Here is a 27,935-nt window from a genome sequence, read left to right on the forward strand (position 1 = left end):
GTTGTAAAACGGCGGCCTGATTGGAGCAGATGTAACTACACCCAACCACAAAAAAAGGATTCCATGACAGCACGTATTTAAGAGAAAGATGCTTTGCTCGCCTTCAAAGCTGTCCACAACTGTCTATAAGAGCACCTTGGAGGATATCTTGAACCGCGAGCAAAGTTCGGAGGAGTCTGACAGCTCACCGTCTCTTGCAGTGAGGACGTTAAATCCTTCAAAGAGCATTATTAAAAGATGCATCAATATCGCCAGAGTGTCTGTCAATTTTGCATTTGCAAATAATGATAAATTATCAACCAGTCAATCGCCTGCCCTGGGTTACTTGTTCGATTGACATCCTCTCAGTACTTCTGAGCGCCAAAAGGACAGACTCTCCGGCAGAGGGGGTAAGAGGAGGGTTGTGACAAGACCCAGGCCACTCCGAACCCGCACTTTAACATATCATCCGTTGTGGTCCGGCCCGGCCTGTTCAACTCAGAGGCGGCAGCCTCTCCTCCAGATACTTCTCTAAGTCATCGATCTCTTTGGGGTCCGCCGAATGGGCCAGTCCCTTGTAAGTCCGAAAGTCAACTATCCACCCCATTTCTCTCAGTGTCTTCGATGTATCTAGGCCCCACTCGTGCTTTACCATAGGATCCACATCTCCGTGGCCCATGAAGATGGGCGTATTTTTGTTTGCGCTCTCTGATTTGACGTAATCTCTGATCTTATTATGTAGGAGAAGGTAGCTTGAGAGGCCGAAGATGCCGGCGAGTTTATCGGGACACTAGCACACCTCAGAGTCAGCATTCCGATTTAGAGATAGATTTTCACGTCATAAAACATGGTGAGGGCGTATAATGCGTGGCAGGACGAGTAGTTTGCTCCCGCAACATGTCTCGTAATTGGAAACTCGGTATCAGATACGAAGATACAAGTCCGAAAAGTGCCTTACGCTTATGCCAGTGAAGAGGGATATTGCTCCTCCTTGAGAGAACCCACCTATAGTGTGTTAATGCAGAGACTCTGGGCCCGTAGAGGCAGAGATGTTCATACCCAGTACGATGCGTGAGGACGGGATACCCTTCTCGATCTCGGCTTTGATAAGAGAGGTGAAGTAATCGCGGGACTTGAGGATACCGGGCCTGATCGATTTCGGTGTCAGTATGTTTGTTTTGAGGTCAATTCACATCATGAATTGTTTTCTGGGAATCCTCTACTCCTGTGGCAAGTGTCGTAACTCAAAACACAGTAGGAATCTGGCAGGAATTGCAGGGAGCAAATGACTCACTGGTCGTGAGCTTGAGCAAGATCGCCGAATGTTGTCTAAAAATCCCAGTCAGCACTTGGTCATCGGCATCGCTAGCCATCATGAGAGATTGATCCGCTCAGCACAAGAAGACGAACGCGTGGCCGTACAATGTCATACCAGCCGGGCATTTCCATCCCAAAATTTACAGTCACTGGTATATTTGGTGCGTTAGGGAAGACGAAGGCACATTCACTGAATTTGCCTCGTCTTCTGAAGTTCTCTGCAATTGGCATCCTGTAGGATCATCAGAGTCCAGGGTTGTAGCCATTAAAGAAGAACGGCTTCCGAAAAGAGCTTTGTCCGTACCAGCCTGCTCCACTGTAAAAAGGTTAACGAAGTCGCTGGGAAGTCGTACTAGCATCTATATTACCTGTCCCCCAATCCATGCGCCCATATCACCGTGGCTGTATGCTTCTTCAACGCGGGTACGATCAAAGGCGCTGCAGTTGCCATGTTCCACGGGATGAGGAAGAATGACGGTGCCGCTCGGCCTGTGCCTAAGTAATTCGTGGAGTTTGCTGATCTACGCAGGGATTTCGTTGCGGATTTCGGACACTTAAAGATCCGGACACTTAAAGATCCGGCGTCGTCATCGATGTCAACCTTGCCGCGTCTTAGCCTGTCATCATCGCCCCGTACTTAAAGTATACTCCCTCCCTAAGGTACTTAGGCATCAGCTTTGGTTCTCTTTCTCTTTCTCCTTCTTCAATATCACCTTCCATATTCCAGCAATAATGAAGCTCATCCACATCTTGCCGATTGCGGCTCTCTCCACTGCGTTTGTGATTCCCGACGAGCAGGTCATGAGCCAGGTAGCCATTGAATCTGACCGAGCCCCGGATTCCTTCCTTGAAAAAATCCCTTCTAAAGACGAGGCGATCAAGCAGTTCCACAACTCTTTCACTAAGCTCATAGACACCTCCAAAAATGCCTTTGACGACGCCATCGAATACGCTACGGAGACTACAGAAGAGGTCTCGGACAAGGCCTACGAAACTGCCTACCATGTCAGCTCATGGCTAGATTCTGCCACCGACAGGGTTCAGGAACTGGGAGAAGAAGTTGTCCTTTCCTCCGAGGATGACGAGGAGCATCACGGTGGTAAAGGCCGCAAAGGCCGCAAGGGTCATCATGGCCACTGCAAGAAGCCGAATCTGACTGTGTATGAGCTCATCTCCAAGAGCAAGTACACCACCAAGCTCGCCGCCTTGATCGACGAGTATGAGGATGTTGTTGAGCTCCTCAATGGCACCGCTTCAAATTATAGTATGTCTTCTTCTAGAATTGATGTTTATGATCGTCAAGCATGAACGCTGACTGGCGACCCTGCAGCTGTTTTTGCGCCAACTGACAAAGCGTTCGAGAAAATCCCGGAGCATGCCCCCAAGCCATCGAAGGAGGAACTCAAGAAAATCTTACTTTACCACGTCTCGGAAGACTTCTACCCAGCAGGCAAAGTCTTGGTCACACACACCGTCCCGACCCTGCTCTCGGTTGACACGCTCGGCATTGGGCCACAGCGCTTGGCTACGGAGATTGGTCTGAAAGGCCTAACAGTCAACTTCTACAGCCGCATTGTTGCTATTGATATCGTACGTCTTCCAACACCTACCGATAGAGGAAGCTGACCACGTCCAGTTTGGAACGAACGGCGTTATCCATGGCGTTGATAGCCTACTGATCCCACCCCCAAAGATTGCCAGCATCATTCAGTTCCTCCCTGGCGAGTTCAGCACCCTTGAACTCGGCCTCACAAAAACCGGTCTTCTGCCCGCTATCGCGGACACCTCGAACCATATTGGTGGAACAATTTTCGCCCCCTCCAACTTCGCCTTCCAGAAGCTGGGTCCGAAGATCAACGGCTTCCTCTTTAGCAAATATGGTCAGAAATACCTGAAGGCTCTTCTAGAGTATCACGTCGTCGCCAATCAGACACTGTATTCTGATGCTTACTACAAGTCTGAATCTGTGGACAATTCCATGGAAAAAGATGGCATCCCCAAAGGTTTCTTCCACGTAAGTCATGTCCCCTGCTCGTAGGCTCTGTCAAATTTTTGGCTAAATTCAATGCCTAGATTGACCTCAAGACTCTTCTTGACGACAAGTCTCTCAGCGTTGACGTCGCCCGCTATGGCCGTTACATTACAATTAAGATTAACGCCTTCTCCACCGTCACGATCGAGGATGGGATCGCGTCAGATGGTGTCATTCACGTCGTAAGTAATGTGCTCGTCCCACCGAAGGCTGTCGACCGTGGCGTGCAGCACTGGGATGGTGGAGAGATGACGGTTGAGGAGCTCAAAGAGAGGCTTGAGCCTTTGATGGGCAACGAGAAGCCGCAGGAATTGTGAGTGCCAGCCAGGGTAAATGCAGACTGGTCGAGCTTGGAAGTCAAAAAGCAGTACGGCGAATGTCGATTGATGATGAGATATGTAAAAAGGAGAAAATACTGTAAAAACCATATCACTTTCAAGGCATACTACATCGCTTATAAATCGTATCTTGTATTCTTTTGTCAGGCACAACCGTAACGTATCATCCGTCTCGATGATAGATGACCCCTTGAAGTTAAATCAATCAGAACCCGAAATGGCTGGTCAGTAGCGACTTTAACATCCAAACGCTCGATACTCTTTTCCGACTTCCCAGTCTGTCAGGTTCACGTGCACGTTTAGGTAGGGCGAAACAGTGGTTGGCTCAGAAAAGGGTTCTTAAAATCATAGATGCATTCGCTACGATGCCCGAGGCACCTGCGATCGATGATCTACGGCTGCTCTCCTCTGCCGCTATGCAATTATTTATCGTATAATCCACTATCGCAGAGAACGCAGATGGAACATCTGTATATGCAAACTTTTTCATGCCTGCCAGCTACTCCTTGACTTCTTCAGCTGTTGGCAAGTCGATAGCACGATAGAGGAGGATCAAAGCAGAGTGACTCTCGCCTGTCACAGTCATTAGCATCAGACAACCCTGTCGTGTCGGAATGCAAGACTTACCACCACCACTTAATGACTCAATCTTCTCCGTCCCGACCTCGCTTACTTTCTCATCGTTGAACCACCACCACTTGCCATCCTCCTCCTTCCTCTTGCCAGTCTCATGATCTATCGGTCCTTGCTTCTTGACATACGAAGTGTAGTGTCCGCTATCTGCACTGGCCCCCTGATGAGTCACCACACCCCTGAGCTCATATAGTCCAGACTTATTAGATCCTTCATCGGCCGCGAGCTCTGGGTTGATGAGACCGAAAAGCTCTTTCTTAGCTGCTAATATCGATGCAGCTCGCTCGGAGTCGTACTCGGCGTCTGTCTTGTACACAGCGTCTGTCATCTCCTTGTCATCGCCCTCCTTCTCGGCTGCCTTGTCATTGACCAGCTTCTTCTCGTCCGCCGGACCCTTCGCCTTCAGCTCGTCCGCAGCACGGTCTTGTTCTTGCTTATGCGCCAACTTTTGGCGTTTGCGGGCCCGCACAACATCCTCTTCATCCTTGCGCACTTCACGGACTTTGTCACGCACGGGCACCAGCTGATTTCTCAGCGTCTCGGTGCAGAACTCTACCACGTCCAACTCCGCTGGGAAGGTCACCTTCTTCATGATCTTCGACTTCTTACGAATAGTAGCCTTCCACCAAAAGCGGATGAAATGAACTGTGAGGTATTTAGGGAGACGCGAGATTAGGGAGGTTTTGGTGTAGAGGGCATCGCGGTCAAGAATTGGAGAGTGCTTTTCGATCTTCTCTTCAAGACCTTTGAGAATGCCGTCGCGAAGGTGATTAGTGGCATTGAGGATATGGCAGTCTAATTTCAGGAAAGCATCTTCGCTCAGAATAGGCTCCTCGCCTGCTTCGATTGCTGCTGGCTCGTCACAAGTGAGAGTCGAGGAGAAGCGGCCGGCAAGGTACTTGTCGATGAAGGAAATCTCTCGTGCGTTTTTTGTTTCTTCGGCAGAAGACGATGAGGTCGACGGGACTGGAGGAGCTTTGATCTTGAGCTTTTGCCGTAGTTGGGATAGGATCTGTGTCCATGCTTCTTCGGCATCTTGTTGTGCATAGCCATGGCCGGTCCTTGACTTCTCTGCAAACTGGGGGAAAGTTGTCTGTAGAGCGTTGAGGAAGATCAATGGTGGGAAGCCTTCTTGTGTCTCGGACATTTGCTTGTATAGGTCTCGAAGAGAGCTGGTGAGGTCGACTGATCCCTGTAGGCCGTATTGACTAAGATCTACCCCCCGAGACGAGCTTGCTCCTGTATACTTCGAAAGCTGTTCTTGGAGTTCCGGCACGGCGCGTAGAGTCTGTAGCGTCGAGTTCATGTAGCACGTGTTACCCAGATTTTGCAGGCCAGCGGGCGTTGCCCCTTCAGCACTTGCCGCTTCTGCTTCTGTCATGTCTTCCATAAACTTCATCTTCTCTTTTGGTCGCTCAAGGGCCACGCGTCCACTCTCCGCTGGAGTGCCCATCATCATGAAGGTTTGCCCGGGCTTCGCCCCAAGCTTCGAGAGCTCGGTTTCATCTCTGAGCTGGCCACCTTTGATGAGGATTTTTTGACGGTCTGGTTCAACACCTGTCAGGGAGTATAGCTGGTATTTAAAGGTCTCTCCTGTCGATGTAGGGTCCAGCTCCACCTCATGCTTCTTGCCTTGGTGCTTCACAAACACTGTTATATGAGTCAGCTCGCATGGAAATTGGGGAGTTTCGGGTCTCACCCTGAATCGCCGACATGATGGGTAGCTGCTGTTGCCAACTCACGGACGTAAAGATTTGTTTGCCCGGAGTGTAAGTATTACTATGTTTACTGGCAGCTGGGGCAAAAAGTCACATTGGGAGCTGCCGAAGATTAACCGGTCAGTGTCGTGGTGCTGCTTTTGTCCGTTCTCACACTTGGGCTCAGGCAGCGACCATACTGGAGCAACGTAATTCGTTTGGGTTTCAAAGGGAACCTGCCTGGCTTGCCCTGTTAGACATCTAGCAAGTCTAGAACTTTCATGGGTGTAACAGAGGATAAAAAAGGTCATATTCCAGGCAATGGTCAGATGCCTCTCTATCCCTCTTCTCTACAAAGCTAACCTGCTTTCCCAGTCTCAATCCCTCCGTCCTTACCTCCTCTGCGTCCGGTCTTCCCTGACTGCCGCATTATCCCTTTCGAATTTCGGGTCCCAGACATCTGAACGCCATAACGTCCCCGAAATCGAAGCCGCCAGCTCTCCAGAAGTCCTCCTTAACCCATTGACCGTCTCCCGCAACGAGAACGAGAAAGTCTTGATCGAACCGAGCATCAATAGTATACGAGTCAGCATTAAGATCAAGCAGGCAGATGAAATCGAGAACATACTAGTACACAAATTCACGAGATTTCTGACGCAGAGAGCAGAGGCTTTCTTCATACTACGGAGAAAGCCTGTAAAGGTCAGCCGAGGTCATTGTGATCTCCTTGGGAAATAAAGCTCGGGCTGATATTTCTTGTTAGGGATATGACATATCATTCTTGATAACGAATTCCCATACGGAGGAGATGCTGAAGCATAAGCTGGTTGATTTCATTATACAGTTCATGGAAGAGGTAGATAAAGAGATATCCGAGATGAAGCTTTTTGTACGTCTTCCTGGATCCTCGCAGACTACCATACCACAGTCTAAGTGTCTCTCCTCTCGCTGAACGCAATGATCTGACTGTCTGAACAGCTGAACGCGCGGGCAAGATTCGTGGCAGAATCTTTCCTGACTCCGGTTTGCTCACTTACACTTTGCAACTGGAATTAGGCTGATGAATCAATCTAGTTCGACTGAGTGATTTGCACCGCACAGGTGCATCATGTCCTATGACTGATTGCAACAAATACGAAGCTAGCGTCCTTTCCTGTTCTAGCCGTAAGTCAGTGGCTGCTGACGGTTGGATGGGTCACGGATGCGTCTCTACCGGTTGGCTCGGTTTCCTCTGCATCAATGCCACTGTGAGACACAAATTGACCACAGCGAAGCAGGGCTGGCAATAGCTTCAGCTACCACTACTGGACCTGGTACCACGTTACTTCCTGTGAACTTTTCCAACTTCCACCAAGTGTCTGAAGCAAAACGTTTTCCCAATCTTCCACATTTGGCGTTCTCACGCGCTAATTTCCACTTTCTCTGGTTGGCGGCTTATCGAGATCACCCTTCAGGTCATGAGCACCGAGTATCTCGATAGACTATGCACCTGCCCTTCTGTAAACCAATGACAACATTCTCGGCCAGACTTGAGAAGAGCGCCTACCGTGGATTGAGGTGATGATTGCGTAACGTGAGCCGCTTTGCACCCTTTTTCCTGACCGTACGCCCAACATCTCAGTCATCGTAGGCCACTTTCCAAAGGAAACCAGCGGTCCAGCAAGGATGTTCAACGTGCTTATAATGATGTAATGAGATAGCCGGTATCATATGCACCATGGATGCTTTGCGTTCGCCCAGCGCTGCTTTGATGCTTAATGCTGTCTGTTCGCTCTTGACTCTTTGCTCTCTAGAACGCTACGTATCATCTTCGACGATGCGTGGGTTTTGAGGAAAGCGCCTAGCGAGTATGATTTGGGATTGACTTAAAAGGGACGCAGATCAGGTGCTGGAGTCCCAGGTGATTCCAGATGCCCTAACTTAGAGGGGGCTTCTTGCCTGTTTGGTGCAGAATTGGTACGTTCGTCAAAAGCGTTCTAGAAACCTCACTGAAATCAGTTTCCATCTGGCAGCAACAGTGCGCTCGTACCGTGACCATGGCACTTTGCAGAAAGGTCTGGACAGTCGATGGTATGATTCGATCCACATCCAATATGCAGTCTACTTTGACGAAAGATGCAGTTGGCTCCGTATCTAGACGATCTTAATGCCACTCGATATCCACTTACTGGTCTGTCTCACTCAAAGTTGGGGTAATCGAACGAAGCCCGCGCGTGAGATTCTGATACTTCCTGTACTGAGACTTGGCCATTCGAACAATGTTCTGTGCCCTTGGCGTTGTCGTCCGAAGCCCTCGAGTTGAACGATATATTCTTTGGAACCAATCACAGAGTCTCTCCTGACCTGGTGCTGATACTCTCCTATTCGCGGAGCTCGGCCAGGATACGAATTGTCTGGTGGCAGAGATGTCAGCCTAGGAACATAGGGTATGCAACTCGAAGCCACTCAAAATTCCTGCTGGTGGAGTGAAACTATGCACTTTTGTAAGAACGCTGTCAAGGCTTCTCCTGCACTCCGGACATTCAGAGCATTGGTCGGGTTCAGGACACCTCAAGGAAGCTTTATGCGTCCTGGAAGATGTGCTAGGTCAAATAGGTCTCTCATTCCAAACGTCGGTGGATACCGCCAGGCTCCTCTCGTGGAGTTGCTGCTCGCTTGGCTAGTGTGTTTTGTAGGGTGTGATGTCCGCGTTTCGTCCCATTTCCCTCACGACCACCGACCACTCAACTTTTAGACACCTTATGGCTCCAATCTCTACAGCTGGCTAGCATCTCAACGGATCGTATCCCGCTTTTCTTGCACGGTGCAGCTTCACTAGTCGCATCTGGTGTTGCGAGGTGTAGCTTGTTGTCCCGTCGCAATTTTACCTCTTGTCGAACCATTTGTGTATTTGCATCAGGATCAGAGCTCAAGTCGCTCTGTCAATGTAAGTAGACACCTTTCTGGCCAAAGCATAACTCGCTCGAGTTCTTCCACACATCGGACAAGGACCCTCTTCGTGCGCTCACACACGCGTCACTCAAGTTTAAACGTCCTTGACCTATCTTCCCCGATTAAATTCATGGCAACTGGAAATGAGGCTGACTCTGAAAAAGAACTCGGTGTCAAGAGACTCATCGCAATCTTGTAGGTATACCTCTCCCCTATCCAAAGCACCAATAGTTGTGGAAGATTTTGTAGCACCTGATTACATTCAGGGGATCGTTCTCATGTGATCTTTTGTTGGCAGCGCTTGTTAGCATCATGCAGTGTTGACACCGAGTTGCTCAGTGCCGAGCATGGATTCGACGGAGTCCCCTGAATGGATGTATGAAGAGGGCGATGCATTGGCGGAAGGGACAATAAAAACAACAAGCAGCCGCAAATCTTCTGCAAATCCAGCAGAACCTATCAAGAAGACTAGACTGTTCAGCCTGGCAGATTCACCCAAGCCAACCGCGGCAACTGTGGTGGCTGGAAGCGGGTCAACACAGCTCAATCTTACTACCTCCGCTTTCCATTCATCTCAGAACCTCGACATCTTGGAACCTTTCTTCGAATCTGATTATCCCTCACAAAGATTTCGACCCGAGGCATACGAAGAAGAGGACTCAGCAGAACCATACTACTCTCCTCCATCAACATTCATACCACTGGCATCTCCAAATGATATGAAAGTCCAAGATCAAACCTCTTCGTCGTTATTGTCGTCAGTGGCCCAGGTGAGAGGGTCCTATTTGTCAATCACCTACAACACTAACTTCTGACATCTCAGACGATGACTCCTTCATCAAATCAACAGTACCAGGGACAAAAGCTGGCACCCACTCCTGTGTCAGACCAACAGTACACAGGAGTATCTCTGGACCCAAAGCAACGCGGTAGTCTCACTTCCCACGGAGCGTTCATGCCCTCTTCAGCCCCCCCTCGCGAGAATCACAATCGAGGAGATATCCAAGCCGCAGAATTTCTCACAACTCTACGCAGTGCTCAAGGGTCATCAACTCTAGGTCATTATCACAAGGGTCCTTCATTCAGCACGATGGCCCATAACATATCGACGCATGCTGGGACCAATGACAGTCCGTTCAGTTCCGAGGCTGAGATTCATCCAAGCTCAGGAGTTCCTTTGAATCAATCTGACAAGACCATGCCCACCACGACACTACCCCAAAATGCCAACTTCCCTCAGCTTGCAGAACACCAAGGAATCCATGATTGGAACAGTAGTGTTTTCGACGACCGCTGGCTCTTGCAGCCCGAGGAGATATGGAACTTAGAGGCTCGGCGTGAGTCCATCATCACCGTATCCCCTGAGAGGCAATCTTTGAACCATGAAATCTCTCACGCTGTTGATCAAATGGGCTCGCGTATAGAGGGATCTCGGCGCTCGTCAACCCAGAACGCGCATATGCAACGCCTCGTTCGTGAAGCGGGAGATAAGAATGAGCAGCTTCGTGGCCGTCAGGTGTCGACTGCGCCTACTGAAACACGTTTGTGTGAGAATAGTGATACGCTCGCTGCTGGTCGGAAGGGCAACCATACCAATCAGTAAGTTTGAATATCCTCATGCTATCTCCTAGGCACTGACAACGAGCTCAGGCTAGTACCAACACCGCCTGAGCTTGACAGACTTCGAGAATGCGTCCACGAATTGGAAGCAGGAAGTGGTGATCTACCTTCAGGGCTCCAATCTCGTCCCGACGTCATCCGCAGCTTTTTCTACGAGCGCATTTTTGGGCCAATCGGACCTCCGAATCCACTTAGTGCAAGTGAGGCACAGAACGTGACCGAAGTAGGCGGACGTTTCATTAGCCTTGGAGCGCTGCGCGAGCAAATCGTGAGAGATATCGAAGACCTGGTTCAGTTTATGCTCTCACCGGTAGGAGAAGGGATCCGCTCCGACACAAGTGGTCGTACCCCAACGACTACCAACAAGCTGGCTTTCAGCGACCAGCCCGCTGCTGTCGAGAGCCGCAAGTCCAATAACTCGCAGCTTCAATCATTGGGAGGAGATTCTTCTACAATCGATGTGCCTATGGACCAGCGTCGTAATGCCAACCTACCAACTACCATCGGAGATGGAGTCCAGCGAAAGACTCAGGCTCTTTTTCCTCGCAGCGTCGGCCAGACTCGTCCTCAATTGCATGATCCTATCACAGCTTCTAACCCACACAATATGGGGCAGCAAGGCGCAGCTGGATTTGGCCAAGGTGGCATTATGTCATCAGTTCCTCCCCACGGTAGTTACACTGAAGTTGGAAATGGGCCAACCGGAGCGTTGACTTTCGCTTATGGTGGACCTCCACAGCACCAGTTCGGCGGGTATCCCGGCGCTTTTCTTGTTGGACCTAGTGGACATCCTAGTCAAATGCAGTACCCGCAGGCCTTTGGCTACCAACAGTCCTCTTACGTTGCTCCTCAGCCCATGGCGTATGGCAATTTCTGGCCGCAGCCCTATGGACAGCCTACTTCCGCTTATCCAATGTACGGCCAGCAGCCTACGATTGGTCGTCCAGAATACCTACCTCCTCCGCTGCCGAACGATCGTTCCTACGCACGTCCGCCTGCGACGAATCGTATCGCTCCTCTCTACGCTCAGACCACTGCCTTTCAAACACCTGCGATAGCTCAAGCTCGTCAGCTTCCTGGAGCCTTCCATCAGATTTCGGAGTGGCAGAATCGATTCGGCCCTCAGCTAACCGTGAAGCCAGACCTGCCTTCCTTACCCTATCGTGCTGGATCAGATGCTATGTTCCCACACACCTTTGGGGGAGCCAGCGTTCGCTTTCAGAACCTTACTCGCGACGTTCCTCCTAGCCTTGACACAGTGTCCGCCGAAGAGAACGTACCCTTTATCGAGACAGCCAGATCAACAAAGCCGGCTGAATGGGGTGTGCTGAAGGTTGGAAACGTAAGTAAGAAATAATTTTGAGGATGCTTTCATGCGTCGCGACATTCATGTCTTGGCCACTACTGTCCTTCAGAAAGATATACGTCTATCAATGGTTGACCTTGGTCAGCTGGACACAGTCTAAGGACAAATGTTCCTCTGCAGTGACTCCAGTACCTCTTTACAGAGCTGCAGTAGCTCGCATTGTACTTTAGCTTTAAATTGCGTTACTCTTCATTCAGGCATTTCTTCACTTCTTTGGAGTACCTGCATCTGTAACATTTGGGGAATGATTTTGAACAGTATGACTGATATTTACGGAGAGTCTGTCTTTTGGTTGTCTCTGCGCCCGAAGTTTTGCCGTCTAGCGAAGATTTCGTTCCTCATGTTTACTCTTTTACTACATTGCCAAAGCTGACATCTATCCCCGTACCAGATTCCCTATGACCTCACCAAGGCCCAAGTCATGGCATTCCTGGGACCTCATGCTAAGGTCATCACCTCAGACGTCGGTCCAGCCATCCACATCATCATGGATCGCCCCACAGGCAAGACGATGGATTGCTATGTCGAGTTTTTTTCCACGCCGGATGCTCGCGCTGCCTCCAATTCCCTCAACCTTCGTCCTAGGCACATGGTCCGCGTCAATGACCGTGTTGTGGATGTGGCCACGAGTAGTCAGGCTGAATTGCTCAAGGAGCTTTTCCCCAAGGCGAAGAATGTGAACTGGGAGGGAGGGATGCCCACGATCCAAGAGGCAAAGGAACTGTACAACACAGGGTTTAAGACCTTTGTCAGTGCGGAGGAGATGGGTTTGCTGGTCCGGCATGCTGAGCAGCCGCATCGCGTGAGTGATATGACCGGCCTCTACCCTTCGTTCATTGCTCGACTGACAAATGCCTGCAGTCAAACTTCACTCAGCGATCTCCGCAACGTACTTATGAAGCAATGATCTCGCTCCTTGCCAAGTTCCCTTGGTATGCGACAAAACACTACACCTTGGCTACCCGCAACCAGATTTTCGCCGCCACTCGCTCGATGTTACACATTCTGTCCATCAACCTGAGCAAGAGCTACAAATCTTCTGCCGGAGGCTTTGATGATCATAGTCCTGCCAGTTCCTATGGTTCTCCAATGAAGAGGGGCGGTTCCAAGTTCACAGGATCCCCCCATATCACAGAAGACCTGTTAAGAGATCTCTTGTCGGCCGCATTGAATGCTGCAGGCTTTTCAGAGAAACAGCGCTGGGAGCTTTCCGAAGCGACTGATTATGCGCGTCACCACTTCCGTATTAGCCCACTAAGTCAATGGTGGCCGTTCGAAGTCCTTGGCCGTAAGCCACACATGGATGAAGATGTTGTTGAGGTAAGCATGGGCAATCCCGCTTATAAGCTGGCCCATGACTGGTAATGGTTTTGCTAATTGGTCATGATTCAACAGTTCTATGCGGACGTCATCGCCAACAATCCAGTCACTCGACCCAACATGGGACCCTTCGGAAGAATCGCACATGTCACGGAGCATATCGACCTTGAGGCCAATACCATGGACGCAATCGGAGACTTGGAGTGGAAGCTTCTCTATGCCCTTATCCCAGGTGGACTTACTGGTGAACTAGGGGACGACCTGCAAGATGCGATGGGAGGCCGGTTGTGATGGAGCGATTGATGGAGAGGCAAGGGGTGTCTGGTGGACGTATGATGAGAAAAGTTTGGTCCTTTTCTCCCGGAATGATTCGTATGCTTGCTTCAAAGTCCCTAGAGGCTTGTGAGGCATTGGATGCTTTGCTGCTTGCTGCTCGCAACGCCTAGTCGAGTTTCTGTTTCTTGGCTAGGGCAGAGTAGCACCGCAGCAAGGCACGGGTATTGAACCACAAAACAGTCAGGCTCAAAGAGGCAACCTTCACAAGGATGCATTTGACGGTGGAAAACAGCAAGCAGGGTGCATCAGATAGACAGCGAATTGCACAGTGTGACGTAGACTCGTTCGAATAGCATGCAACATGAATATTTGATTTTAGCACGTGTCTGCTGATTCTTTGTGCGCTTCATAGTTCCTCTCATACCTGTTCGGTATGGAAAACGGTCTGACTGAATCCTATGCCCGTCAATGACTATGTTACCAAGTCTTCCTAGCTGGCCTAGATGTGAGCCCTAGGCATTGAGCTCCATACCTGGTGCTACCCACGTTCGTCCGTCTAAATAGGTCCGTTGAGTCGCATGTGGGCTCGACAATCCAATACTTACCCGATCGCTCTTCAAGCCCAATTTGGCGCAAGCCTCTTTTTTTCTTTGTTTTCTTTCTTTTTTTCCTTTCTTTTTCACGAAATATCTTCGTAGCTGACCGATGGGATCTCTCGTTAGAATTGCAGGAGCAAGGATCTCGACGCAACAGCTTTCCATGTGCAACTGCAAGTCACCCTCGGCAAAGCTCGGGGTATTCTAAGAAAGCCGGCGACATGCTTTTACAATTGAGAAAGCCAAGAAGGCAATTATAATGCTAAAGTAACATCTCGATAAGACTGCACTTCTGAACTTACATTATAGATGCCGACTCAGGAGGCAGGTAACTTTTGCCGTGGTAAGATAAGATACCTCGGATACCTACCTTAGCATCATTAAAGGTAGCTTGCGCAACATTCAAACCTTCAACGGATTCCGACTCGAAATTTCTTTACCGGGTCTACCTGGTAATTGCAGTAGCCATCAAGAGAAGCATGCATGCAGCCACAAGATGTTGAGTTTCACTACAAAGCTGGATGACTCGAACATCCTCTTGTTACTATGTACGAGCTATCGGAGATCGTCGTCATTGTCCCAGTCGTGCTCTTGCATTCGGTCTCAGGGCAGCGACGGTAATCCTAGGAAGCTAACCTCGTAATTGGTACTGTGACTGCATGCTGCGATGCTTGTAAGTCATGCCATGCCTGTTTTGTCTGCTTTTCCAACTCAAGCACTCTTTCGAGTGGTTCCCTCCTTCCTCCCGCATGTGATCACAGTTTGGAGTTTTGGCTAGCAAATAGCGCTAATGCATTCGCTCCTCGTTCCCTCGACGGGCGCATTACATAGAAATGTCCTGATCAACTGGCAACGCGGCCTGCATCATGCACAAACACCTCATCGTACTCACACCTTCCACATGTTCCAGTCCATTGATGATGAGCTGGCATCGCCAATACACCCTACTCGGCAGATCCTCCCAGGCAGTTGGCCACAGTACGTTACGAGTACGAGTACCTGCCAGCAGTCGATAAGCCCATGATCATTCGACTCCTGTGCTCTATTGCCTTTCATTACCTGACCCTATTTCCCCGTGGTGGTTGACTTCAATCATTTGAAGGAATCTTGATCAAGGAATGTTGATAATTTGATTATTGTTGAGGCCTTGGCCTGGGATAGAAAAGAAAGTAGAAATTCTCGGCCCGCTGAGCATCCCTTCCGCCTCCGTTAATTCGTCTAATTTATCGTCTTTTCCATCAAGCATGTTTTACTTTAAAATTCGAGCGGAATCTAGCTCTTAGACTCGCATACATTTCCAGTCATCTGACCTTCCACAACACTACTTTACTTTACCGGCATACTACCCTGCCGTATTGGCCCGCAGGATTTTGACCCTTGACCCCTAAAGCAGCGACAAACCGCACTCCCGACTCGGCCGAAGCCAATGGATTACCACTACCTTACACTTACCACTGGACAAGGTCCGTGTCATCCCTGGGGAAATCATTCGCCCGCCCAAGACGGACGCATTCTTGGCCGCATTGCTCGACATACCTACGACCGACATACCTACTACCGACATACCTACTACCCTGAACCTAGTAGTAGCACACCAGGCGGTTGGACAACTTCATCCTTCTGCCGTAACAAGCCCTTTTAGGCTCCTAGCTACATCTTTTCTCGACTCCGTAATCCGTATCGACCGACCCGTACCTTAGCCATCACAATAATGGCGCCACTTTACACTATTTCGTAAACACATGTCAAAATCCTGCCTTCCAAGAGCTACGACGGGCTGATTCCAAGATCTGCAAATAGAAACAACACTATCCGCCGTTGCACTTACATCGAAGAGAGGCAGCCTAGTCTCATCACCATCAGGACCGAAGTGGGACCGCGCTGACATCCATGCGCTTCGCGTGAAACCAGGTGGTGTAACAGAAGATGAGGTAGAAGATTGCTTCATTCGATGACATAGTCGTAGGCTGTAGCATCCTCCAACGCCGAAGTCCACATCCATGCGAAGTTTCTTTCTTTCGCAATGGAGGGCCAAATGAAGCGATCAGGATTCATGCTTGCGCTTTTACTTGCCTCCGCACGCAGCATCGAACATGGAACGTTCGGGTGAACGGAAATTGACGTGATCACAAGACACCACCATTCGTAGGCTTGAAGCGAATGAGCAAAGGAGCAGCTGTCCTTGCCGAGCCTGCATCAATATTACTTGCATCTTTTGGCTTGCATGCTTCGAAGCGCTGAGCCTTGTCTCATATTGATACACGCCCCCCCATGCAGCGTCCCGTTCCCGCTTCTGATCACGGCAGCCTCACGAGACACCGAGACACATGGCACTCGCTTCGAGCCGTCAGCATGGAACCCAAGCGAAATATCCCAATTCCCCAAAAGCCAGCCCGCTGCTCGCACCGGCTCTACCCTCTACCCTATGGGGCCGCATAGCTTCAGAGTTGCCTTTCTAGCCGAACCTTCGGTGCGCGGTAAACGAGCCTTGATCTCAACCAGTCCACTCCCTACCTTTTTCCATCTTCCATTTTCCATTTCCCATCTTACTCAAGTCTCACAAGCCCCAATCATGCGCCATAGCGAATGGAATCAATTCTCCTTACGTCAAGGACCCCACAATCAAGCGGTGTGACAACCTACATGTCAAAGGTGTTCTAGGCGTAGGTCGGAAATTGACGGTCCCCGCTATGCCATGCAGTCTGTCGGTCTAAATGGCGCACCCGATTCCCAAGGAGGGGGGGGGGAGGGGCGACGCATGTGGTGGGATTTGTGTACCAGGCAAGAGTCAAAAGGCCATCAGCCACCACCACATGCGTGACAATATGGATACTGGCAAAATACGGCATTGTTAAGATGATCGCGGAGAGTAAATTCTACATCGTTAAGACGGCTTTTGTCAGCATTTATTGCACTCCCCGTATTAGAATTTTCTTTTCTTTTGGAAAGCATGAACCAGCAGTGCCCCTCATAACAAATACTGTGCCACACTTCAGCGGCAACCCCCTGTTTCTACGCTAAAGTGCGTCATTACGTGCAGCACGCTTTCGCAGATTCGCACCTGGTGCTTGTCTCGGAACGGCTTAGCTTTTCTGCGCGTCGATGCCCAAGAATATCCCTGCACAGGGACTTGGTGTGGATGCGCACATGTGCGGAGAGATTTGATGAGGGAAATCCGTTCAGGCTTCCAACTACTGCAGCTTATTGGAACGTTCTCGACTTGATCGCTTGCACATGACACCTTCAGCTAGCCACAGTCAGGCAAGATTGCGAAATACTATTACCGTCGACCACACCGCTCTGAGGGAGTCAAGATTACGAGCGGCAAAGCTGGGAGTTTGGCAAAAGAAGTTGCCACTTGGCCGGGATTGGCTTTGGTGCATGGCTTGAAACCAAAGTCACCTCGAGCGGGAAATGTTGTCTTTTTGAACTTTCTCCACTAATTGGCGCTGTGGCATCATACATGTAAGTATCGAGAGTCTGACACGGCCAAACCCTGATGGCTTTCCTTCGTGCCGAACCGTAATTCCTGTAACGTGTTCACACGCTCGTCGGAGCTTCGCACTCCGTACTACCTACTTGATCTCGATAATGCATAAGCCACGTCAGCCTCGGCTTGACGCATGCACGAAAACCCTGTCTTCCATGCGCACGAGATGTAAAGGCCAGACGCCCTTTTTTCCATGGCCTGAGAAAAAGTATCGTGCCTTGCTGGCCCAAACCGTGCGTGGCTCTGACAATTATTGGCGCCATTTTCTGGGTGGCCTCCTGATGCGGATTACTTTACAGAGAGAAAAGAGACTTTCGGCCGTGAGGAGAGCTAAGGACTAGGGTCATCATCCTGGAGCAGCGGCACCTCAGGCGGCGTGGTCGATCCTCGCGTGGTCGTCAAGGTTTATATCATCCACACTATCTCCATTCCGGCCCACCGATCAACGCGCTCATTCGTCACCCGTCTATCTTTTCCCTACTATTTCTCGCCATCTCTTTCTTGCACTTATGCCGCCGTACTCTTTCGATCGAAACATTGCTTTGATAGCAATGACTTGATTCCAGCAAATGCGCTTTGACCCCGGCATGCCTGGGAGCAAGGGACAGGGGAAAGACGGCAAGGAGGTACCAAGACGAAGGAAGTGGCCCCCAAGCCAACTGAGCCAGCTATTCCCAAAGTGTACATAATCAGCGAAAGATCCCGCCAATGACAACGATTCCAGCGCGGGCTGAGCCTTCGTGCATCAGCCCAATTTTGACCTTGCAGCGGTTCGGGTTCGCCAAAGCACACTCATCATACTCACTGCCACTTTAAGCCTACGAGATGTATTGAATACGGGATCAAAGTCAGCGCTTTATGTATGGATCGAATACATACACTTGTCCTGAGCAAAGATTCACACATGTCGCAGGGAAGCATTATGAAACCAGGAGGTTACAAGGGTACCTTTATATATGGTCGCGTTCTTTCAGCTGTCAGCCCTGAGCAAGCAGTTTAGACGTCGTAGAATGTAAAGTACCGTAATCAACTGATCAAGGTGAAACTGATTTTCTTCGTTCCCAGTTTCCATTTTTCCCTTGTTTATGTGTTTTGTTGTATTGTGTTGCATCTTTTTTAAGTCACCGCATCACCTCCCACCCCTACACCCAACAAGCTTTCGGCATAAAGGGGAGCGCGACATCCCTTCTTAGACTTTTGGACGCTGGATGTCTCTAAACGAGAAGCAGCATAAACTTTCCGATTTCCAGCCGGGTGCCTTTGGTTCAAATTCACATTTCACACAGCTGACCTGGATGATCATTCTTGTTACTGTTATTAAGTATGTATTATTGATTGTTATTATTGTTATTACAAGTGGCGGTATAGGTGGAGTACGAGGCGGATTCGTGTACTAAAAAGTATGGTCACTGGTCAGGCTCCAACACTAAGCAAAACGCTCATACCTTACTGTACTTTACGTTGCTCCTTCAAGCCCACACGCACCACGCGGGATCCTACCTCGACCACCATTCTCCTTCTCAGACGGCCGTCACAGACCTCGCAGGATTCTTGGACTTATATACCTAGCCAGTGATAGAGATAATATTGATTGAATTTTGCCGCTGGACACAGCAAGCACATCGGTCTATGAGACTAAGAAAGACAGGTGCCGCTCCCGCCTGCCACAATTCCCAAGGACCGGCTTTTACCAGCGTGCGAAAAAAAGGGAACCTAAATACCCGGAACCCATTCAGCTGGGTCCGTCCCTTCCCTTCCCCCAAACTCATCACAATTCTTCCAACCAAAAAATAAATTAATAAAAAATAGATTAAAAAAAAACATCATTTACACATTTACACATTTACACATCGCATTTCGCCCTTCATCCCCTCCCCCCAATCACTAATCACCAATCATCCAACACCCGCCAACACATAACTTCCTCTCGACACACGTCCTCGATCATTCGCCACTGGTCCTCAATTGAAGCATCCAATAGCCATCACGAGCATCGGAGCTTACTCAATCAGTCGCTCCTTCCGCTTCTACCCTTCACGAACACCCGGTCGTTAACTGTGAACCTGTCATCCATCGCCGCTCGGCCTTCACCGCAACTTTATTTTTCGATCTGGTCATTCCATCCGACCCACTACCCACAACCGTCTCCTGACCCAAATCTGACCGCTACTTGAGGAACATGAGAATAGGTCCAAGGCATCTCTAAAACAACTTCACTCACAAAAGGTCAACCGCCTCGCATTCCGCCAATGTCCAGCGATCCAAACAAACCCGGACAGTATCCGCCTCCGCAGTGGGATAGCCAACCACAAAGAGGTGCATATCCAGTCCCACCACATTATCGAGTAAGTACCTCTACATCAATCATCATCATCATCATCATCACCTTCGTCGTTCTGTCCCTCTGCTAACGTAAGCTCGCAAAGGGTCCTCCGCAACCGGGCTACGGAAGTTCTCCATCAACACCTGGCGAGATGGTAACTCTACCTCCACCTCCACAGGGCCATCCAGACATGCGATACGCAATGCCACCCCACGATATGTATTCTCCTTACGGGCCTCCCGATCCTCGAGCTATGGGACAACCTCACATGGGCTATCAGAGTCAACCGGCACCGAGGCAGCGGACGGCCATCGCGTGTCGCTATTGTAGGCGGCGCAAGGTACGTCATGGCTCGCCTCGAACATGTCTCGAGTCATGCTGATCCGGTGCAGATTCGTTGCTCTGGCTTCGAAGCATCAGATGACGGTCGATGTACCAACTGCCAACGCTTCCAGCAAGAATGCATCTTCACCCCAGTCTCCTCCCAAGCGCAAGCCTTTGTGCCAGCCCACACTGCGTATCCACACCTTCGCAATACTGGGGCTCTGCAACCCCAACGTGGTGGAAGGCCGTTGTATCCTCAACAAGGGCAGCCTGCTATTTACGGGGCTCACGGACAACCACTGGGGCCAATGACACACGACCCTAATTACCCGCCGCCTCACGGCTACCCTATGCCGCCTCCTGGGCCATATCAAGGCGGCCCCGTCTACGATGATCGAGGCCACCCACAGCCTCCCCATGCTCAAGATAAAGTGAGTCTCAAACGTCTCCGTTCGGACGAGTCTTTCCAGCCTGCTCCTCCCCCACCTGCACCTCCAGAAGAGTACTCCTCTCACCCCTACCAGGGTCGTCCTCCGGCCTCAACTGGTCGCCGTGGCTCCGGTGGGGCATATGAGTATCCAGACCCAACTGGCCTTGTCCCTGTTTCACCTGCATCATCTGCGACTTCTTATCAATCAGCTCCTTACCCGCCACAGGGTCCAAATCCTTACTATCCTCCCCCTCAACAGCCGCAACCGCCCCCGCCACAGCAGCAGCAGCAGCAGCCCCCGCCAGCACGTCGCACATCGCCTCAATCGGCCTACTCATACGATGCACGTGCCTCGGGCTCGCCTCACGGAAGCACCTCATCCGCTTCTGCCTACAATTACCCCGGTGGTCTCCACCCACCTCAAGTGTTGCCTCCAAGAGAAGGACGGACACCTCCACCGGCGCAGGGACAGACTCGTGAGGGCAACGGCAATGGAAATGGCAACGGTAGTGCGCAGCGGGGAGGGATGGCTGTCCGAGATTTGCTAGGTCCAGGACAGGCGCAAGACAACTCTGGTGGCAGGTCGAGTGCGGATAGTGATATGTTAAGGGCCTTGAACAAAAAGGGTCCTAGCTAGGCATGCTTTCGCATTCGTGGGGAGAATTCTCAATTTGCAACGTCCGAATTGGAGCGTCCGACAAGTGGACCGAAGTGGCTGAAGGACAGGTTTCTGCTGGATTGGAAGCTTGTCTGCCAACCGTCTATTGTCTCCGATCTCTCCTTCTCCCTCGCTTCCACGCCGCAACTCGGTACGGTATACAGCTACGTACACTAATACCCGAAACCCCGATTTTCTTTCCAGCAACAATCTGCGACAACCACGGGCGGCTACAAAATCCAGGCATTTCTTCAGCGTGCGGCGTGCGTTTCAGGATTTCCTCCTGTTCCAAGGCAAATCGCGCGATTTTTATCTTTCTTGACTTGTATTTCTACCAGATCGGAGCGCACACGCGCTGAAGCCCTAGAAGCAAGATTTACGAGAAAGGGAATAGGTTGTCTGATCACCCATTTTATTGCTCGCGAGGATACTTTTTGGAAGAGCAAGGTCAGAGAGGCGGGTAGATAGGTAGCAATGTGGAACTAATAATCAGACGAGTTCACTGATTCTCATGCCGCAATAATTCTACAGGATTCGTTAAAAGCATGGCAAGTCGTGGGACATTTTTGTGGTTATGATGCTTTAGCAACGTAGGTTGAAGCTGCATCTTGACCTTGACAATACGCACCACGAAACCCTCTCGGTCTAACAACCATCTTTCCATGTAGTATGCTTTTACTTAACAATTGCATCCATCGCGTACCTCTGGTATCTACCCTCTATACAGCATCCTCCGTGTCTCCTTGATGTGAATCCTAACGCCCACCGCCACCAGGACAATTTCTTCCCGCATCCTTGCCCCTCCCACCTCCATTCTTCTTTCCTTCACTGCCCTTGGAAGTCCGCCTCTCCCAGGGCAACGCTGTCAACATCCGCCCCGTCCTTGAACCATCTCTCTTCCTCTCCAATCACCACATCGTTCCCACTCATCATCCTCTTCTCCATCTTCCCATCGGCAGCAAAAGTCCAGTGCTCAATGCCATAACAGCGTTTCCAGATCATGGAATCCTGCGCATCCCTGTATTCGTACTGCGCACATTTCGGCAGTCAGCATTGGGTATCAAGGGTAAAACTCCGACTCGCAAGACAGGTCTCGGGTCTAGAAAGAGCCTTGTGCTCGGGACATCTTGTCTTGCAGCCCGGAGTTTCGGCCTTCAGAAGGAAGGAAGGAAGGAATCACTCCGATAGGTACAAACCCAGAACTGTACACCTATCCTGTTGTCCTGCTGCGCAAAGAGTTCCTTGCGCAGTCGATACTCCTTCTCCTTCTCCCATTTCTTCGTCAAGAAATCCTCGATCGCGGCGTGTCCGCGCAGGAAGGTGCTGCGGTTGCGCCAGATGGACGTGGGGGTGTAGGCTTGGGCCACTTTGGAGGGGTCTCGGGTGTTCCAGAGGGCTTGGGCGGCTTTGACTTTTCGGTGAGCGGTTTCGAGGGTGAAGGGAGGTTTGTGCTGTGCCATGATGGTACCCAATTGTTAACGGCGGACGGGGTCGGGCGGGACGGAGGCGAGAGGGGAGACTGGAGATGCTTCAGGGTGGGTGGGCGGGGTTGTTCGGATAGCGGTGGAGCTGCAAATGTTTCGACCATCTCCGAACTCGGGCTTTTCCTTGAAAGAAAGATCATGCCGGTCACATCACGTACGGAATACGAACACTCGGATTCCATTCGGACTGCAGTTGGCAAAAAAAGTTGGGCCCTAGGAAACAAGCTCGGGACTGTCTGCGTGGCACGGTGCACGGTGTAAACACAAATAAAAGCGCTTCATTGTGCAGACAAGTTTGCTTCGTTCAGTCAGGTAAGGGCGGAGTCGGGGTGTTAGAATAATCCTGAATTGGGGTATTTCATCTCCTAGATTCGTTCCTTTTCTTTCCAGACCTAGAAACAGCAGAGCGCCTAGATTCGATTGCCCAATCGTTTCATCGTAGGAGGTCTCTGATCTCAGCGTCTCATTGATTACACCAAAATTATATATATATCAGGCAACATGGCAGATTTGCTCCTCGCCAATTTCAGCATCAGCGTCAGACCAAATTTACTTGAAGTCTTGAGACATGTCTTGGGGGTTGTCTACTCTGTAGACATGTTCCAAGGCCTAATGCACCCCCTTTAATAGGCAATGCTGACTCCAAATTATGATAGACATGGCTCGCCGCTGGTGGCTGCGCTCAATCAATTCTCTTCCTTACGCTTCCTCGCCCTGTTGCTCTCCTTCCTGCCGTGATTCTTCTCCTACTACGCCTCGCCAAAGGTGCATTGATCACCCTGGGCTATCTCCACAATACATACACCGATGGAGCTTTCTTGAACAAGAGCACAGCACCAATACCCCACGAGGATGGCTCGATCCCAGCTAAGGCTGCTGATAAGGGCTTGGTTGTCTTCATCGTGGGAGCGAACACCAATCAGTGAGCCTTTCTCCGAGGAAAATCAAAGAGTCAAGGGATAATCACTAATCACTGACAGCCCAATGGGTCTTTTCGCCCCAGGTTTCGCGAATGTAGGCGATTACTTTCAAAACATGTGGAAGGATGCTGAAGCAGACCGCGAGAAGTGGGGCTGTGAGTACTTGGAAGCATTCCTGACTGCTCTGTAGCTGACTCGGTGATAGATCTCGGAAAAGCGAACACCATGCAAATGGCTACTGCAGGCGGCAATGCTTTGGTGACCATCTCCTACCGGAAGGACATAGAAAATTTGCACGCATTCGCTCATGGCCCGACCCATCGTCTGGGCTGGGACTGGTGGGCTGCGCAGAACAAGAAGTATCCCCATATGGGCATTATGCATGAAACGTACGCTGTGCCGAAAGGTGCATGGGAAAACATCTATCAAAACTGCCATCCTATTGGCATGGGTGAGTCAATGCTATCGCCGACCTTTGCATGACTGTGACTAATGTACCTGCAGCCCAAATCAAATATCCAATCGGGGAGTCGAGAGACGCTCCTCCCAAGCTCGTCAGTACGATAACGCAGGCGAAGGGCGGGAGATGGAGAACGATGACGAGTAGAATGGGTGGAAAGGAAGATGAAGATGAGGAGTGCTGAGTTGTCGCGTTACTGTATAAATTTTGAGCAAGTGGAATGCCCCACGGTGGTCGGTGGGGGTGTTGCTTGAAAAAATGGCAATAGGGTAGAAACCCCTCGAATCTTAATAAACATAATCACAAAGTACAAGGTTCATAAAGCATCTCTGTTCGGACTTCGTCGCTCACCAGAGCGTCTTGGCTTGTTACCTCTGACTCTCTGAGTGCGTTAAATTTGGAGGAAGCTAGGACCGAAAATTGCTACTTTCCTGGCAGCATGCCCGTAGTTCCATGTTTGTTTAGAGGTGTAGCAAGCGGTATGCTTAGGTATATGGTATACCTTAGCTTTGGCATGGACTGGGTGATATTCGCATGCTGAATGGCTTTCAAACCGTTATAATTATACAATGGCAGAGACAACTGCGAGAGGAAAGCCTGGGCGATCCTCAACTTAGAGTAATCTTACTTGTGTTCGAAACTCTAATCTGCCATCTGGTCATCCTCGGCCTAGCTTACTTGTATGAGTAACTGTGCGCACAAGACGTGCCAAGCGCGTTGAACTCAATCATTCTCTCGTCGTACTCAACGAAGTCTTGATCCATACGGATGTATAGTGGCATATTCTAGAGCTGTGTCTCGAACCTTCGGCGTACAATGGCTCCCTCGGGGCCCCTTAAACGCAAGCAGTCTCCCCACCATAGCAATCCTCCCCCATCCGCTAAGCGTGCAGCCAAACGCGTCAAAACCTCTTCAGCCAGAAACATCCTCGCCCAGACTTCCGACAAAGCCTTGAGCAAGAATGGCGATCTTGACGTATCCGCCTTCGTCAAGGCTCGCGAGTTTGAGATCAAAGCAATGGCTGCGAGCATGGGGGCTTCGAAAAACAGCCTTTCTACGAGAGCGTTCCAGCAGGTGCCGAAGGATCTGAGGAGAAGGACAGCTAGTCATAATGTGAAGAGGGTGCCCAAGAGGCTCAGAGCGAGGGCAGCAAAGGAGGTGCGTCGGGGCCACAAGCAAGATCTTCAATGGAGATGAATGGCTGACATAGTACCGCAAGTGGAAAGATGAAGGAAGATAATGCGCCAACGGTAACGGCTCGTCGAAGAAAGCCAACACCCCACCAGAGACTCCGACTCGAGAAGGCAAAGAAACTCAAAGAGCTGGGCGCTCTGACTAAGAAGAAGCGTGCTGCGGCAAAGACGCAAAAGCCTGGGGAAACAGATCCTGAAAAGATGGTGGCTATTGTTCCTCGATCACGCAAGCTCAAGAAAGATACCCTTGCAAAACCTGCAAACCCTCCAGCCAAATTCCGCAAACGCCAAGTCCATAAGCAGTGGCTTCCTACACATCTGTACCATGCAAAGAGAGCGCATATGACTCCGCCGAAGGAGCCATTATGGCGATTTGCGATACCCTTGACGCCGACGGATAAATGCTATAGGCCTACGCATCGTGCTGCATCTTTGAGAGGCTGTGTTGCTTGGGATACGAGCTATATAAGCACTATTGGAATCGAGGGGGTTGAACCCAGTCTGTTGGGGCTACTGAAGGGTATTGGAGTAGAGGAGAACATGCTTGTTGGGAAGAGGGAGGCGAAATGGAGGAGAGGTACTAGAGGCTGGGAAGGTTGGATTAGGGAGAGAGATGGCGAGAGGATGTGGATCTCTAGAGTTGGCATTGTGTGGTGTTTTGATGCCTCGCCCGCAGAAGATCAAGGAAAATCTGGACAAGAAAGACAGATCGATAAGGAGAAAGGAACCGAACTAGAGACAGAGCCCGAACCGAAGAGCGGAGATGGGGAGGGAATGGAGGTCAATTTGGCGGGAAAAGATGGAGCAGAGCAAGTGGTCAAGCAGGAAAAGAAAAGACCGAGGAGGAAACTTCTTATGAGAGTGCATCCGTCTGCCTTCCTCCAGGTCTGGAGCGAGATTTTGAAGGTTGCCAAGATCCAACGGCCACAGGTCATGGTGGAGGATCTAAGGTTCGAGATTGGTAGCATCGAAATTGTTGGACCTGGATCTACTGAGGCATTGATTGGTGCTCTTCATCCATCGCAAGCTTCCGAGCAAGCTGCCAGGGTTACTGCAAAGAACCTCGCAGAAGATGAATGGGTGGACGTTGGATCGGCGGAGGAAGTCTGGCCTCAGCTTGCAGCAGTCACGAATCCAGCCTGTTTACCCACCAATGTGATGTTAGGCTTCAACATCTCAGACCCACGGCTACATTATCCACCACGTACTGTCCCGCAGCCTGTCTTCGAGGTGGCCAATGAAACATTGCCAGAGCTACTGTCATCATGGCCACCTGACCAGGCCCAAGCCACGCCTGACATGTTCGACCGGACGAAGCGGCTCACGGCTTCTCGTCAATTAGCCAGCCAGAAAGCCATCAACCGCCGTAAAGGCGAGGCGTTGCCAGGAGGATACCCCAATCCAACTCCCAAGGACCCAAAGATCCCTGTCCTACTCCTAGCATCTCGTCCACGCACCAAAAATGGTCAAGGCACGTGGACCTTGCTTCTCCCCTGGGACTGCGTCCTTCCCGTCTGGTATTCTCTGATGCACTATCCTCTCTCCACTGGCGGAAACCCTCGCTTCGGCGGTCTGCAAGAGAAGAAGCAGGTGTCTTTCGAGCAGGGCGTACCCTGGTTCCCTGGGGACTATCCTGGTACGAAAGCAGGGTATCAATGGGAACTGATGGAACGAGAAAGAAAGAAGCAGGAGTGGGAGCGGCGGCCAAAAGGCAAGAGGACGGAATGGGACAAAGTAGATCTTGGGGAAGGGAGGAAAGGAGAACTCGGTATGGGTTGGGCCTGCGACTGGGACCGTCTTTTCCAAGGCCCTTCGTCGCCGGCCCGTACAGAAGCTGCAGAGAAATACTCTTCAGCAGGACCTGAGAAAGCTGCCGCAGACGCAACCAAACCTGCTCCGCCTCCGCCCAAAGACCAACAGCCAGAGCAAATCCCCACCGAGGCCCCAAACCCACCCCTCAAGATCCACCACCTCCCTAACCCCCCCTCAACCACGCCTCTAATCCCACCTACAGCTCTCTCCCCAGTCCACATCACCCTCCTCACAGCCGGCCACCCTACTCGCAGCGCACGCATCTACCGCCTCCCGACCAGCAACCCCGAGATGCGCGCAAAATGGCTCGCTCTGGCCAACCCACCTAAAGCCTCAAAGGGTGCTCGACACTCACGGCCACCACCTCCGAAGCATGTCCCGCAGCATGCTCGTGTTGCCAACAACCTTGCCGCGAGCCTTCTCAGCGGCAGCGTCGCATCCCCCGAGACGGCGTTGCCGAAAGCGGGTGAGAAGGAGTATCCGCCGGTCCCGGATGAGGTCGATTTGATCGGCTTCGTGACGACGGGTAACTATCATCTGGGCGAAGGCAGGTGTGAGGCGATCGGGAATGTGGCCGTGGCGAGGGTGGCCGGCGCGGACGAGGAGGGAAAGCAGGCGAACGCGAGGAAGCTGTGCATCATCAGAGAAGCCGGGCAGGGTTTGGGCAGGTTGGCTAGATGGGAGTTTTGTGTGAGCTAGCGCGGGCGGAGGGGAATTCTATCCTCAGAGTGTCGAA

At 50.9% G+C, this 27,935-nt stretch overlaps 9 protein-coding genes across 9 annotated transcripts; 6 read left to right on the top strand and 3 right to left on the bottom strand.

Annotated features, from left to right (window-relative positions):
* Window positions 1–472: 472 nt before the first annotated feature.
* On the bottom strand, window positions 473–1,747 carry HO173_008611 (uncharacterized protein; the record flags this gene model as incomplete). The annotated part of the gene is made up of 7 exons (XM_037310507.1): window positions 473–769; window positions 938–984; window positions 1,039–1,127; window positions 1,274–1,308; window positions 1,390–1,528; window positions 1,601–1,612; window positions 1,665–1,747. The coding sequence occupies 7 exons, from the start codon at window positions 1,745–1,747 to the stop codon at window positions 473–475; spliced, it is 702 nt and encodes a 233-aa protein (XP_037162489.1).
* A 281-nt stretch (window positions 1,748–2,028) lies between these two features.
* HO173_008612 (uncharacterized protein) lies at window positions 2,029–3,645 on the top strand (the record flags this gene model as incomplete). The annotated part of the gene is made up of 4 exons (XM_037310508.1): window positions 2,029–2,560; window positions 2,627–2,886; window positions 2,933–3,310; window positions 3,370–3,645. The coding sequence occupies 4 exons, from the start codon at window positions 2,029–2,031 to the stop codon at window positions 3,643–3,645; spliced, it is 1,446 nt and encodes a 481-aa protein (XP_037162490.1).
* A 520-nt stretch (window positions 3,646–4,165) lies between these two features.
* On the bottom strand, window positions 4,166–6,014 carry HO173_008613 (uncharacterized protein; the record flags this gene model as incomplete). Its single annotated transcript, XM_037310509.1, has 3 exons — window positions 4,166–4,239; window positions 4,294–5,949; window positions 5,999–6,014. The coding sequence occupies 3 exons, from the start codon at window positions 6,012–6,014 to the stop codon at window positions 4,166–4,168; spliced, it is 1,746 nt and encodes a 581-aa protein (XP_037162491.1).
* Window positions 6,015–6,317: 303 nt separating this feature from the next.
* HO173_008614 (uncharacterized protein) lies at window positions 6,318–7,079 on the top strand (the record flags this gene model as incomplete). Its single annotated transcript, XM_037310510.1, has 5 exons — window positions 6,318–6,320; window positions 6,372–6,698; window positions 6,760–6,885; window positions 6,975–7,019; window positions 7,071–7,079. The coding sequence occupies 5 exons, from the start codon at window positions 6,318–6,320 to the stop codon at window positions 7,077–7,079; spliced, it is 510 nt and encodes a 169-aa protein (XP_037162492.1).
* Window positions 7,080–9,274: 2,195 nt separating this feature from the next.
* Window positions 9,275–13,524, top strand: HO173_008615 (uncharacterized protein; the record flags this gene model as incomplete). Its single annotated transcript, XM_037310511.1, has 6 exons — window positions 9,275–9,697; window positions 9,751–10,526; window positions 10,578–11,889; window positions 12,305–12,715; window positions 12,775–13,233; window positions 13,309–13,524. The coding sequence occupies 6 exons, from the start codon at window positions 9,275–9,277 to the stop codon at window positions 13,522–13,524; spliced, it is 3,597 nt and encodes a 1,198-aa protein (XP_037162493.1).
* A 6,320-nt stretch (window positions 13,525–19,844) lies between these two features.
* On the top strand, window positions 19,845–21,309 carry HO173_008616 (uncharacterized protein; the record flags this gene model as incomplete). The annotated part of the gene is made up of 3 exons (XM_037310512.1): window positions 19,845–19,940; window positions 20,022–20,258; window positions 20,311–21,309. The coding sequence occupies 3 exons, from the start codon at window positions 19,845–19,847 to the stop codon at window positions 21,307–21,309; spliced, it is 1,332 nt and encodes a 443-aa protein (XP_037162494.1).
* Window positions 21,310–22,155: 846 nt separating this feature from the next.
* HO173_008617 (uncharacterized protein) lies at window positions 22,156–22,790 on the bottom strand (the record flags this gene model as incomplete). Its single annotated transcript, XM_037310513.1, has 2 exons — window positions 22,156–22,359; window positions 22,527–22,790. 2 exons carry the CDS (start codon window positions 22,788–22,790, stop codon window positions 22,156–22,158), a joined length of 468 nt encoding a protein of 155 aa, XP_037162495.1.
* Window positions 22,791–23,315: 525 nt separating this feature from the next.
* On the top strand, window positions 23,316–24,378 carry HO173_008618 (uncharacterized protein; the record flags this gene model as incomplete). Its single annotated transcript, XM_037310514.1, has 5 exons — window positions 23,316–23,351; window positions 23,471–23,736; window positions 23,795–23,889; window positions 23,940–24,185; window positions 24,239–24,378. 5 exons carry the CDS (start codon window positions 23,316–23,318, stop codon window positions 24,376–24,378), a joined length of 783 nt encoding a protein of 260 aa, XP_037162496.1.
* A 632-nt stretch (window positions 24,379–25,010) lies between these two features.
* On the top strand, window positions 25,011–27,898 carry HO173_008619 (uncharacterized protein; the record flags this gene model as incomplete). The annotated part of the gene is made up of 2 exons (XM_037310515.1): window positions 25,011–25,352; window positions 25,421–27,898. The coding sequence occupies 2 exons, from the start codon at window positions 25,011–25,013 to the stop codon at window positions 27,896–27,898; spliced, it is 2,820 nt and encodes a 939-aa protein (XP_037162497.1).
* Between the last annotated feature and the right edge of the window lie 37 nt (window positions 27,899–27,935).

Source organism: Letharia columbiana (genome assembly GCF_014066305.1).
Source record: "Letharia columbiana isolate WasteWater2 chromosome Unknown Sc0000033_s0, whole genome shotgun sequence".
NCBI classification, from domain to species: Eukaryota; Fungi; Ascomycota; class Lecanoromycetes; order Lecanorales; family Parmeliaceae; genus Letharia; species Letharia columbiana.